This window comes from Brachyhypopomus gauderio, chromosome 21, assembly GCF_052324685.1.
Source record: "Brachyhypopomus gauderio isolate BG-103 chromosome 21, BGAUD_0.2, whole genome shotgun sequence".
Lineage (NCBI taxonomy): Eukaryota > Metazoa > Chordata > Actinopteri > Gymnotiformes > Hypopomidae > Brachyhypopomus > Brachyhypopomus gauderio.
In genome coordinates this window covers 8,161,684-8,175,225 of record NC_135231.1, presented here as the reverse complement: position 1 = coordinate 8,175,225, position 13,542 = coordinate 8,161,684, and the positions used below count along the sequence as shown (strand labels likewise).

The 13,542-nt window shown below is 42.1% G+C and overlaps 1 protein-coding gene across 2 annotated transcripts; it reads right to left on the bottom strand.

Moving 5' to 3' along the window:
* Positions 1–691: 691 nt before the first annotated feature.
* abcg2a (ATP-binding cassette, sub-family G (WHITE), member 2a) lies at positions 692–11,420 on the bottom strand. 2 transcript variants are annotated; one of them, XM_076984523.1, is made up of 16 exons: positions 11,003–11,420; positions 10,219–10,421; positions 8,561–8,620; positions 8,149–8,263; positions 7,285–7,437; positions 6,852–7,009; positions 6,566–6,717; positions 6,133–6,234; positions 5,759–6,009; positions 4,955–5,037; positions 4,727–4,816; positions 2,580–2,704; positions 2,247–2,401; positions 1,958–2,047; positions 1,619–1,719; positions 692–1,458 (listed from the first exon to the last, which is right to left on the bottom strand). In XM_076984523.1, exons 2-16 carry the CDS (start codon positions 10,404–10,406, stop codon positions 1,308–1,310), a joined length of 1,974 nt encoding a protein of 657 aa, XP_076840638.1. In that variant the 5' UTR covers positions 10,407–10,421; positions 11,003–11,420; the 3' UTR covers positions 692–1,307. The 2 variants fall into 2 exon arrangements, with proteins under 2 accessions (XP_076840638.1, XP_076840639.1); XM_076984524.1 differs by lacking the exon at positions 11,003–11,420 and having other exon boundaries at positions 10,219–10,684.
* Between the last annotated feature and the right edge of the window lie 2,122 nt (positions 11,421–13,542).

Sequence of the window (13,542 nt, the reverse complement as noted above, 5' to 3'; positions counted from 1 at the left end):
GGATTTCTGCATCGATTACAAATAAAATCTGATCATCTAATTCACTAATACATTCTACCTAAATTAACAGCTCACAAACAGTTGTGCTTTTCATCTTTCATTAAGCACATTCAGTGAACAGAGCAGGCTAGAAAAAGTGAATCATTAACCTGAACCTGTAATAAACACCTTTAGCAACGGTCATCGCCATCATTTTCTGTAGCTGATTGTTTTATTGTAGCTATAGGTTTCATAAATTCTCTCGTCACACAACCAGCTCGCCCGTGTGTCTATGTGCACAGGAATGAAGAATAAAGTTGAGAAAAGTGGAGACGTTTCATTGGGTAGGTTGAGCACGGCATGCGAATGGTTATATCGTGGCTTCAATAATATATTTAAAAAATAAAAATGTATTCATGTATGCCATATGTCAGCATACTGCTTATTTTATATAGTCGGTTATAGGTTTCTGATTTCATATTATTTCACAGCGAGCAGGTACTAGGAAGGCGTCTTACGTCGCCCTCTACTGGACAGTCTTGGTTTATGTTTTATACGGGATGGGAGGAATCTTGGTCCGTGAAAAACCTGCCGTGACATTTGTTTCCTCTGCGCCAACACAACTGCACGGTGTGCTGAAGCTTTGCCAATGACCAGCTAAATGATTTATGTCTCACTACCAATACATAATACCTCCAAAGTCTTATGCTCATAACAAATATTGTGTTTATTTTTCTTGAACAGAATTAGAAAATATTAATATATTTTTTCAGAGTTTAAGGTTAAAGTATAAAAAATTAGAAGTCACAACACAAATCTTATTGGGTCAAATATACACAATAAAAATGAAATATTTTGTTCAAGGAAGTGAGCCAACCCTAAAATATACTGTTTAACTGTCTCCACCTATGGCTATAATTAAATTACAGAATAAAATTATATCTCTATAAGTTTGAGTCAAATCTGGCTGCAGTGTTTTCTACCGTTTGAGTTGTAATTCATCTTTACTGGAGAGCAGATCCATGTGATTTGGTGATGTATATGGGACTACTGTGTAGGAAACGTGAACAAAACGTTTTACTGGAGGCACATGGAACTAGCTTTGGCTTCAGAAGGAGTGCAGACATTAACTCCAGGAAGACGCCACTCGCCTGTTCAGCAATATAGACGTTCCTGTGGTCCTCTAACCTCTCATCTCCAGCCCTCGAGTGAGAACTGTGGTGGAGGTTTTGTGCGGCTTTGACAAGTGCAGAGAGCTCAGCGCATGTGATGTCTGACTTCACATGAACATCAAGAAAGGAAACGTGTGTGAGTGTGTGTGTGTGTGTTTATGTGAACTTCTTGATGAAGCGCAGTTTGAAGTATGCTATGCCGAGGAAGATGATGGTCATGGAGCCCAGTGCGACGTGATTCTGCCACAAGCCCCAGGTGGAGTAGTCGATGCCCTGCTCCGTGAGGAAGTCCACTCCTGAGGTGCAGCTGCAACACATTAGAGCATTAGTCACGTCTTCCAGTTATATTAGGCAGGAAGATGCAATGAGTGGTTTATCAGGTCAAGTGGGGTTAAGGGCTAGGGGATTGTGCTGTATGTACTGCGTGCGTGCGCGCGCGTGTGTGTGTGTGTTTTCTTACTACTTACACAGTGACGTTTGCCCCAGTGGTATTTTGTCTTGGAAAAGTGGCAGGAAGAGGACGTGTGTCACAGAAATCCAGCCCAACAAACTCATTCACCTGCAGAGCCTGAACACATCACCACCACCACCACCATCAACACCATCGTCCAGAATTGGCTGATAATTAAGTGAAGATTAAGCCCTGTGGTAACATAGGCAACAACCAATGCAAGATAAATGATGAACTAAGGTCAATTTTAAAGAACTGTGCTTATTATAGAGATATGAACACTGAGAGGTATTAGAAGGAGTGTTCCTCTGAGGTTCCTCTGAGCAACAGAGTAGGCGGCTTCTCCAGAACTTACAGTCAAGCCATAGCGGGGGATGCTGAAGTATTTAAACCAGTTCAACCAGTCTGCAATGCTGGGTAAATTCACCAACAAACCTGAGAAAATCTACACACACACACACCCCAAATAGAACAAAAAGAGGAATGTGCCATTTTGTTTTATTAATACTTTTTTAATGTTAGTGAGAGGGAGGGAGGGGGAGAGGGAGAGAGAGAGAGGGAGAGAGAGAGAGGGAGAGAGGGAGAGAGAGAGAGAGAGAGAGCGAGAGCGAGAGCGCATGTGTGTAATGTTGACGTGTCCTCACCATCATGAACACAAAACTGATGGTCATGAAGATGTTGGCAACAGCTACCACAGACTGGTCAGCAGAAATAGCCATCGTCATGGCAGTTGCTGTGTATGCCGTCATGGCAACGGAAAGCATGAAGGTGAAAAATGCCCCAGCATCTGGTTTGTAACCTGGATCAGAATAACAAATGTTCAAGCAGATTGAAATGCTTTAAAACAAAAAAAGATTACAAACCTTTACAGTAACAGAGCCAATAATGCACAGTGTTTTAATCTTTAAAGAAAGTGTTAGTATGTGCATGTTTGAGAATAATGCTGCAAAAAATGTGTGTGTGTGTGTGTGTGTTACCTATCATCCAGTAGGCAACACAGCTGAAGAATATGGCAGGAACAGTGCGTAGTGTGAGAATATCAGAGAGGATCTTACTAAGGAAGTACACTGATACTCTGTAGTAACCACTAACATACTCATGTCTGTAGAGAAATGAAGAATACTGTGTTATTCATTGATTTTTACAACCTTGTTAATTTTAACAAAAAAAAGTTGATTTATTTATACAGTTGTGATCAAATGTATTCAACCCCTAATTGCTGTGAAGGGTTTTATGGAATTCAGTGCACATTTGTAATTGTGTTCATAATGAAATCTTACAAGGACTTGTTAAGGAACTAAATGCAACTAAAATAGCATCAATTGTTTTTGTCATAAAGTATTAAATGGCCTTTTTGTGATTTCTTCATTGACACAATTATTCAACCCTTTACGACTACCACTCCTAAGAACAGAGGTTCATTCTAGTGTTTTCAATCAGGTAGTAAAAACACCTGTGGATGTCAATGAGCAGCAATCAAGCATAGTAAGCACCAATTAGGCAGATTTAAAAGAACTGTGATACTCAGCTCCTTCTAGACATCTACTGGTGTGTTTACAAGCGTGGTTCTTCACAAGAATGGCAATGGATATAAAAAGATTGCGAAGTTGTTAAATATTCCAAGAGACACTATCGGAAGTATCATTCGCAAGTTCAAGTTAAAGGGCACAGTGGAAACGCTACCTGGTCGTGGCAGAAAGAAGATCCTGACCGTGACTGCTGTGCGTTACCTGAAGCGTAATGTGGAGAAAACTTAGCGTGACTGCTAAGGAACTGAAAAAAGACCTGTCAGATGTGTGCACCAAAGTTTCAGCTCAGACAATAAGGCGTGCACTGCATAACGAAGACCTCCATGCCAGAACACCCAGGCGCCCTTGCTGACTCCGAAGAAGAAGAAAAGTCGACTGCAGTATGCCAAAAGTCATGTGGACAAGACACAAAAATTTTGGCACAGTGTACTGGTCAGATGTTTGGGCCAATGGACCAGCGCTATGTTTGGAGGAGGAAGAACCAGGCTTATGAACAAAAGAACACCTTGCCTATTGTGAAGCATGGCGGGGGGTCAATTATGCTTTGGGGCCGTTTTGCTTCTAATGGTACAGGAAAGCTTCAACGTGTGCATGGTACCATGAATTCCCTTTAGTACCAGAGGGGGGAGAATATGATGGAGTCAGTCACAAACATGCAGCTTGGGAGACGTTTGACCTTCCAACAGGACAATGATCCGAATCACACATCCACGTCCACTAGAGCATGGTTGAAGATGAGAGGCTGGAACATTCTAGAGTGGCCATCACAATCACCAGACTTAAATCCAATTGAGAAAAGAAGGCAGTTGCAGCGCGCAAGCATAAGAATGTGACTGAACTGGAGGCTTTTGCCCATGAAGAATGGGCTAAGATACCCATAGGTCACTGCAAGGCACTTGTGTCAAGCTATGTTTCACACTTGGAAGATGTCATAACTGGAAAAGGATGTTGTACTAAAAATAATGCCACTAGGGTGTTGAATAAAACTGATAATGATGTGAGCACAGAAGAGACATTTGTGGTTATTTCATCATAAATATTATGTTATATTTGTCTAATGTACAAGTGCCTCTTTGATATAAATAAGATGACTGAAATGTCAAACTGACCAAGACTTTTTCAGTGGGTGTTAAATAAATTTGATCACAACTGTATATACCAGGGGTGCCCACAAGTTTTCAGCTTGCGAGCTACTTGTAAGATGACCAAGTCAGAAAGATCGACCTATTTATTTTTTAGCGGCGTGTGTCAATCGTTGACGGTGGGTGGGGGGGTTGCGTGTGTCAAACCCTAGACGTCAGATTGGTTACCATGTATGTCAATCAAAATACAACCGTCAGTGCAGATGGACGATAGCCTGTCATTCATCCACTACTTTTTAATGTCATGCGATCTACCCACACTTCCTTCGCGATCGACCGGTAGATCGCGATCGACGTAATGGGCACCCCTGGTGTATATATACACACACACACATACATACATACATACATACATACATATATATATATATATATATATATATATATATATATATTGTGTGTGTGTGTGTGTATATATATTTGTGTGTGTGTATGTTTTTCCTCTCTACTCACAGGAAGAGTTTACGTTCCGTGATGAAGAGTTCGGCAGAAGACAGAGAGCTGAAGCACTGGTTAGTGGTGATGAAGAAGAGAGAACCCATCCTAAAATTAGAGACTGATTTAAATAAACATAATATATACACATAACCAGTTACACACACACATGCATGCGCTCACACACATACCCAGTTACACACACACACACACACATGCACAAAACAGCTGTTGTGTATTTCCCACCTGTTTTGAATGCCACTTGATGTGTTGGAAACACCAAAAAAGATCGCACCAACAATCAAAGCTAAGAAAACGGTGACTGCTATCTGTAAAAGAGAATAACTGCCAATCAATGTATCACACAGTTCATTAGGCTCCTCCCATAGTAATTCTGTTTCTTATTCTAGAGTTGGATCAACTCAACACTCCACTTAACCAGGACACATGGTCTCTGCTACTGCACCTCAGAGAAACACCGTATGACTAATGAATCTCAGTGCATTCATCCGTGAGTCCATACGCTGGTTTAACGTGAAGTACACAGTAAACAGCAGTGGTAGTGCGTTTGCTCATGGAGTTTCGCGTGATGTGGGCGATATACTGTATGGTGCTAGCACATCTGCTCATCATTTGCATACGAGATTAGTGATTCATAGAACCTCTCTATGAATGACAAATTCATCTATGACAAATGTACTTAAAACACCGGTCCAGACAGGTTGGACGGAGCACACTCGGAGGCACACTCGCATCGGTATCAGCAGGAGGAAATGAAGACGTATGAGACAAGCTTGACAAGGTGTTGCACGTTTACCGTTTAGTTCTATGAATCAGGGGGTTGTAATCTACCATGTTCTAGTTATGCCAACCATGGTACAAACTAAACAGTCTGGGTTCCACCGAGTTCATTAACTCTGGGTGCAATAAAGTGAATGATTCGGCGCTGGCCAATTAAAAATGCCCTGTTTTCTATGAAACACGACTACAGCTACTGTTTATCACAGGATGTGGTGGTGTTGTTTGCGTGAGATCAGGCAGGCGGCTGACCTGTGCAACGGAGGTCTGTGGGTTCAGCATGAGGTTGCGGAAGGTCCGTTTGAGCACCCATTTGAACTGGTGGGTGAAGGAGGTGTTGTAGGTGACGGTGCGGATCTTGGGCTGCCCGTTGCAGTGGCGGCCCTGAGTGATCTTCTCCAGCTCCTCCTTGGTCTCCCTGTGGAGGGTGGAGGTCTTGTAGGCCTCCACCAGGCGCTGCTGGATGCCATGATGGAGCGTGCCGTCCTGAACACCGTCCAGCTCTGGAGGACATGCACGCAATAAATAAATAAACCACACCTACTACACGTGCGGGCCTTCATAATAAAAGAATGAGTGTGAAGAGAGAAACAGAGAGAGATATATCTATGGAAGAGAAGAAATACCCTCGCTGTCCTGTGGTTTGCTATCAGAATAAGCAGTGGAGTCTCCGTTGATGACATCCAGGAAGAAGTCAGCAGGGTTGTTATGGGGTTCACAAGTGAATCCTGGGAAACGGAGTCCTCAACATTAGAGCAACTGGCATGGCTTATTTGCAGCTGGAGAAATCCTGCCTACATACTGAAACTGACAGCTAGCTTCTCATTCCAAAAGCAGCATGTTCAATCAACATTGCTGCTATACTCGCCATAACGGGCAATAATGCGTCTCCATTTCATTGAGTAGAAGATCGTAACGGATCCGTGTTTAAAAGTTCACCACAGGTTTCGAATTACTGAATTTACCGAGTTCACCCAAATGGACACAGCGCATGGACACAACACACGGTCACGGCGTGCGCAGACGCGGTGGGTGCGCAGACGCGGTGCGTGTGCCCACCTATGTCGTTGAAGTAGTCCAGAGCGCTCTGTGCGGGGCCGTGGTAGACCAGCCTGCCCCCAGTCAGCAGCGTCAGGTTGTCGAAGAGGCGGAAGATTGAGAAGCGCGGCTGGTGGATGGACAGGATGATGGTTCGGCCATGGCTGGACATCCTGCCAATGAGAAACAATTCCCACTATATATACACGTTTGTTGGGGGGGAGGGTGTGTGTGTGTGTGTGTGTACGTGTGTGTGTGTGTGTGTGTGTGTGCTGGGGAGGGTGTGTGTGTGTGTGTGTGTGTGTACCTCTTCAGGAGTGACAGTACTGAGTTAGCTGTATTGGCATCCAGTCCTGTTGTAGGTTCGTCCAGGAAAAGCACAGAAGGATCGATGATGAGTTCCATCCCAATGTTTGTCCTCTTCCTCTCACCCCCTGAAATCCCACGAATCAGCTGTGTCCCCACCTATCACACAACCAATCACAGACCATTAAAATTCCACCCTGCAACAGGTAAATATTATTGTTGATAAATACATAAAAAAACCTCATTCATAAGAACTTAAATTTGTTGTATTAAAACAAACACACAATTATTGTAAAGAATTTGCAGCAGTAATGTGTCTAAATCATTAGTCAGCAGGAACGTGTCTGCATGTGAATGAATCCTAACCATGAGTCAGCAAGATATTTTATCCAGTTCACTTAAACAGGAAGACTGTGTGTACGTGTGCGGTCTACCCGTGAGTCAGCAACTTTAGTCAATCCCAGTTCTTGGATAACTCGTTCCACTTTCTGCTCCTTCTCCTTCTGACTGATGGACATTGGAAGCCTCAACGCCGCTGAGAAACGCAAATTCTCTCGCACGGTTAACGTTCCCATAACAACGTCATCCTGTAGGAAGAATAAAAAATAATATTTGTGGAAGTGGAATATGCGTCCCTGTCAAAAGTCCCACACACTGGAGTGGAACTGGACCGCGGCCATTTTAGCATGTTCATGTGCCAGTCAGAACCAGATTTGACCAGTCATGATTGATTAGTCATGGTTATAAGCTACAGTGAGTTTGGTTTAAGTAACGCTACGGAGGCTGACAACAGCTGTTTCATTTACAGCGTATTGTAGGACTGGAGATACTTCCACTTTCGAGCATTGGAAAATGAGCGATCAGCGTTATTCTGCATGGACTGAGAAGATGATAACGGCTCTTTCTGGAACCTGGACAGAATGGGTGTCTACGCAAGTTCAGTGTGAGAAAGGAGGAAGCATGAATCAGACAACTAAGACAATAAATTAAAGATCAGCAGGCACAGAGTTCAGTGTATGTGTGTGTTGGGGAGGGTGTGTGTGTGTGTATGGGTGTGTGTATGGGTGTGTGTGTGTGTATGGGTGTGTGTGTGTGTGTGTTGGGGAGGGTGTGTGTGTGTATGGGTGTGTGTGTGTGTATGGGTGTGTGTGTGTGTGTGTTGGGGAGGGTGTGTGTGTGTATGGGTGTGTGTGTGTGTGTGTGTATGGGTGTGTGTGTGTGTGTGTTGGGGAGGGTGTGTGTGTGTGTGTGTGTGTGTGTGTGTATATGGGTGTGTGTGTGTGTATATATGGAGTTACCTGTACAACATATCCAGAAAGACATTTGAAGTTGGGAGGCTGTGGTGCCCCATCGATCAGCACCTCTCCAGACAGCCCAGTGGGATCTTTCCTCGCGGCCAGCACATCCAGGAAGCTTCATACGATGAAAATGCCAAATCACCACCTCATCTCATCTATCTCTCCTCCACATAACAGGTAGAATTAAACTACCAAACCACCAGTGGTGGTTCTAGGGGGGAGCAGGGGGTCAGTGCCCCTGTCACAACACATCATTTTGTGAATGTCGATAAAGTGGCAGCAGTATCGCCAACTTAGCAACTACAATTTTCGGATAAAAACACTCAAACTGCATCTTAAAAACGAGAACAGACACTCTCTAAAACACACACTCAAGTACACTGACACACAAAAACAAAGCACGAATGCTTACGACGATTTCCCGCTTCCGGTGGCTCCTAATATGGCATTCAGTCCAGGTTTCATGATCCCACTAGATAAAGAAGGACAGTTGGTAATTATTGACTTTAATTGTTAAATAAAGGCCATTTACTCCATTTATCAGAGTACTTTAATAAAGGATACCTTAGAAATTCCATTAACATCAGCAGTGACAGGATACCAATTCTCTACCAATTCTCAAAACGCGGCATGTTTTGCACAGTCAGCTTATTTCAAACTTTGATTGGAGTTTAGAATGCAAATATGCCTTGTCATGGTTACAGAAATCCCTGAGTCATGTCAGGGCTGGCCTTTGCTCATTTTATTGCTTACTAGGTCACGATATTTCTTCCTGCAATGTCATGAAGAGCAGGGAAATGTCATCAACTTCCTAAATAACCACACACATACACACACACACACACTAATTTCTGTTCTTTTTTCTCACATGTAATTTATTTAATTAACTGTAGTTAATAGATATTAATGTTTTACAAGCACTGAATATAACACTTTGTGTCAGTGAGCGATCCCTTATCTGAAGGTGTTAAAGGCTGGAGTCCAGGGCTGGAATGTTATTTGTTTAAACTGTCCAGATCAAGTGTTTAGGGTTGAATTTTCCTTTTAAATCTGCATTCCCACTAACCTATTGAAGGCAAATGTTTTTTCTTGTTTGATATCTTGCTGCTCTGTTGATTGTTTTGTACAGACTCCATTGTTTTACATCCACTTTCATCTCAGACAATGGGTTGTTTATGCGTGTATTCAATAGTAGGAGTCGTACAGAAACATCAGTGATTGTTCAGGAGCAAGGTTCAGTGAAGAAAGGGTGTGTATAACTGGATGAGTGTGTCTTGTCGTGTACATCTGTGATTCCTATGAACTGTATATATACATCCATGTGAGAAATAGGTCACTTGTGTTTGTTTTTTCATTAGTGTTTGTTTAATTTTGTTTGGTTTGGGTAAGCTAGTTTCTTCTTCCTCTCCTCCTACTCCTCTTCCTCTCTCTCTGCCAGGCCTCAGGCTGCCATCTAATCATCAGAATCCTACACACTTCCTTTCCACCGTTCATTCACATCCTTTTCCATGGGCACTCCCAGACCAGACCAAAAAAGTGTCACGTCCACATTTCACACTCCCAGACCAAAAAAGTGTTACGTCCACATCACTGCACACTCCCAGACTAGACCAAAAAAGTGTCATGTCCCCACATTTCACACTCCCAGACCAGACCAAGAGGTCCATGTCCACATTTCATACTCCTGGGCCGAACGGACTCCCACTGTGATCTAAAACAAGATCCTTCCTCACTTCATTATACTGATCTAAATCCAGATCCATCTTCGTCATTATAAACAGACCCTTACTCACATTCTATTCTGCTAGCACTCCGTTATCAGGCAGGACTGTGGCGTTCACACACCAGTGAGTGCAGGTAGTCCTGTCCCCAATGCCAGTTTAACGTGACTTTACGACCAAATCCTGCCTGCAGACTCGAATCCAATGACTGACCTCAGATCAGAGTAAAAGTTTCAACATCGCCAACACGTGGAAGACGTGTGTGGTCTGTGTTGTGTCCCCCACTGCCTTGGCGAGTCATTTAGCCGTATGATTTCTTAATTTTAGATATTTTTTTTAGTAAACTCACTTGAGATCGATGAGGATGTCTTTGTGAGTGACCTTCCTTTTGCAGAGAATGCCGCTCCTGGTGTCGACGCGGTAGTGGATGTTGTGGAAGCTGACCGTAGCCCCGCGGAGAGAGGCCGACCTGCGCGCTCCGTGCTTACCATTCCCCAAGTCCCCGACACTGGGGAGATGGGTGCTCTTCTCCGACATCCCGCTATTAAAACCCTGAACACGTTGGGTTTATAATTAGATTACTGCCTACTAACTCCCTCCACATTGTTTTGATCATCAGAGCGATCATCTTTCTAGGACTAACCAAACTTCCAACGACCAATATGCTCTCGAGCCAACATTGCAACCCAACCTTGAATTAATTAAATGCCTTTTTCTCTTTTACTGCGAAAGCAGCACATTCCGTTGGTTTTAAAAGATGCAAATATACGAACTCCGTTACAGCATGTCAAAATGTTGCTCACGTCCTGTTAACGTGTTCTAATAAGAATCCTGTGATCTGTTTCCAAAGGACCTATTTTCACTTATTTCCAACACTGTAATCTACATATCCACACAGAAACACTAGAGATGTCCTTCAGCTAATAAATAAAATCATTAACGCCTTGATAACCTTTAAGTCTTGGCTGAGTTACCAGGAGTTGCTTGCTACAGTTACCAGTCTTCCAGGGATAAAAAAACACCAAACTACTAATCCTGGTATCAGTATAAATACTTCTTGATTTATTTCTATTTTTTACTTGACTACAAAAATAACTCTAGTATTATCTGCTAGTATCTGCAAAAATACTTACCGATATTCCGGTTTCTGTTCGCGGAGTTGACTGCCGTATCCTGAAGAGGTTTCAGATGTTTAATGTGAGGCTGAGTGTCTGTACAGCTGGTGTTTGGTAACACCCGCACCACGGTGTGACCGCACACGTGTTTCACATCTCCACCTGACACAAGAACCCGTCCAAGATGCGCCTTGACCTCTCAGAAACTACGGCGATATATTCTTGTAGTTTGATCTTCTTTTGAGTACTATGCCATAAAATATACTCTTATGAAATCAGACTTTATTTAGGTCAATCGCCATAATGATTTTTATTGTTTTACTAACTGACCGGCCGCGGTTCTTACACAACGTCTCGTAACCACAGTTGTCCGTCAGCGTGACTGAGGTTTGTGTTTACTGAGCGGTGCTGTGTTCTGGACTCTGCTCCCATAAACCTTATCAGACTCGTCTCAGTGCATCAGCAGAGATGTCCGTGAGGGTGGGAGGTGTGGGGGAAGGAACACCTTTTTTGTTATATAATATATATTATTATATATAGGGGAGACTATATAGGGGAGACCATGTAAGGTTGTAACTCTTTTTGCTTCAGAACCTGTAACTCACTGAATTTTTTAGCTAGTTCTCAAAATTTTATACAAAGTACACACATTTGTTTACTACAAATGGCACCAATTTAAAACTCAATTCAAATATCACAGCCCTCGTGAGTTGATGTCAAATACATGGTGTTCCCTTGTTACAACCTACCCCACTACCGGGGTAGATTGTAAAACATGCTGGGGTAAATTGTAACAATAGACAAAAGAAGCAAAAACAGAGGCCACACCATGCAATATGCTTCAAAAATAGTTTTTTGGAATAAAATAATAAAATAACAATCCAGAAAAATGTCTCTCTCTGTGTGACTGACCATAACTCATTTCCACTTTCTGTTTTATTCAGGTGTGTTTGTGTGTGTGTAAATTAGTGTACTAGAACAAACTTATTTAACAATATGTATGCTTAATAAACACTAATACAATGTACCTGTGTAAAGAACATGTAGGTCAAATAGACAATGTCTGTCTGTGTGTGTGTGTGTGTGTTACATGGCAGATGTGCTTTCACAACTGATCTGACTGACTTGTCCTTTTTTGTGACCTCATCAGATGCTTATTTTAATAACATTTGCAGGCACACCTCTGTCAGTCTTTCTTTTCCACTGCCAAGGCATTCTGTAAAATTATTAAAATCAATTAAGTCTTCTTAGTTGTATGTAAGGTGATGGTTTTAATACTGTTTTAAACTGTGTTACAACCCACCCCACCCCTGTCAGCCATTGTTTAACTAGCTGTATTAGCAAGGGGATTTGAAATTAACTGGGGAAAAATGCATCACAATTTACCTGAGAAACTACATATGGTTTTATCTGCAATAGTATAAGTACTAAACAAAATATAGTATTGATTCAGAAATTTCAGTTTTATATATATATATATATATATATATATATATATATATATATATATATATATATACACACACACATATATATATATATATATATACACGCATATATATGTGCGTGTGTGTTGAAAGCAGTTAGGAGTTTGCATCTTACTCAAACAGTGAAAAAGTGAATATTCTAAATTAACCTCATCATCATACTAGCAGCAGTATGTTAATTTAAAGTACATACACCTAGACAACCCAACTCCACAACACTGAGATCATGATAAAGGCACTCTCGTCCTTCTCCTAACTTAAGATTCAGATAAATAAAACAGGTTTATGTTGCTGTATTTAGTAAGAATGGCAACAGTGGCATCGCAGACACACAGAACCTCCCTGCATGCTCGTTCTGTCTTCAACAATTGACGGACGCTGCTGCAACTCCCTGTGGACACGTGCGCTGGACGATTTCCTCAACAGGAATAAATACATTAGCACATGCAGCCACATACAAACCTTCTTTGCAGGCTGGAGCCGTTGAACAGATGAACAGACTGGAAAAGGTAAATCTTCAGAGTGAATATTCCCCCACTGATCATGCCAGATCCAATCAGAATTAGGGTTTTTTTGGCCAAGTACACAGACACAGGAAGTTTAATTTAGCCTGTTGGTAACTTTTAAGCAGTACACACAATACACGATATACAGATTGTGTACAAGGCCAAAAATATACAAAAAGAACCAGTCTGTGGAATGGTGTTATCATCAGTAGTGAGTGAAGCTGTAATCTAAAGCACTGGACTATACATTACTGTAGGTGTGATGCACTGCATCATGGGTATTAGAAAAAATAGAGAGCAAAGCAGTTGGTACTAGTAAGGATATCTGATGTTTGATTTGTGATATTTGCAAAGGCACAAAATACAAAGCTGTTAAATTGGGCCTGGTGTATTAGTGCAGCACTGCTCTTAAATCTGATGCTGGCAGATTTAGGAAGATGAGATGAGGATGGTGTGGTTGACTGTCAAAGAAAAATCAAGATGAAGGAAAGGTTGGTAGCTTTTGTAGCATGAACTTTCTCGGCGGTTCCTGTTGAATGTGCAAGTTTATTGCTAGACTGGAGCT

What these genes read in the sequence shown, in the direction of transcription:
- abcg2a (XM_076984523.1), bottom strand. Translation starts at nt 10,406, where the DNA reads ATGTCGGAGAAGAGCACCCATCTCCCCAGTGTCGGGGACTTGGGGAAT. An exon ending in TCAAGTGGCATTCAAAACAG is followed by an intron (nt 4,817 to 4,954) that starts GTGGGAAATACA and finishes CTCTAATTTTAG; the next exon opens with GATGGGTTCTCTCTTCTTCA. An exon ending in TCAGTTTTGTGTTCATGATG is followed by an intron (nt 2,048 to 2,246) that starts GTGAGGACACGT and finishes GTGTGTGTGTAG; the next exon opens with ATTTTCTCAGGTTTGTTGGT.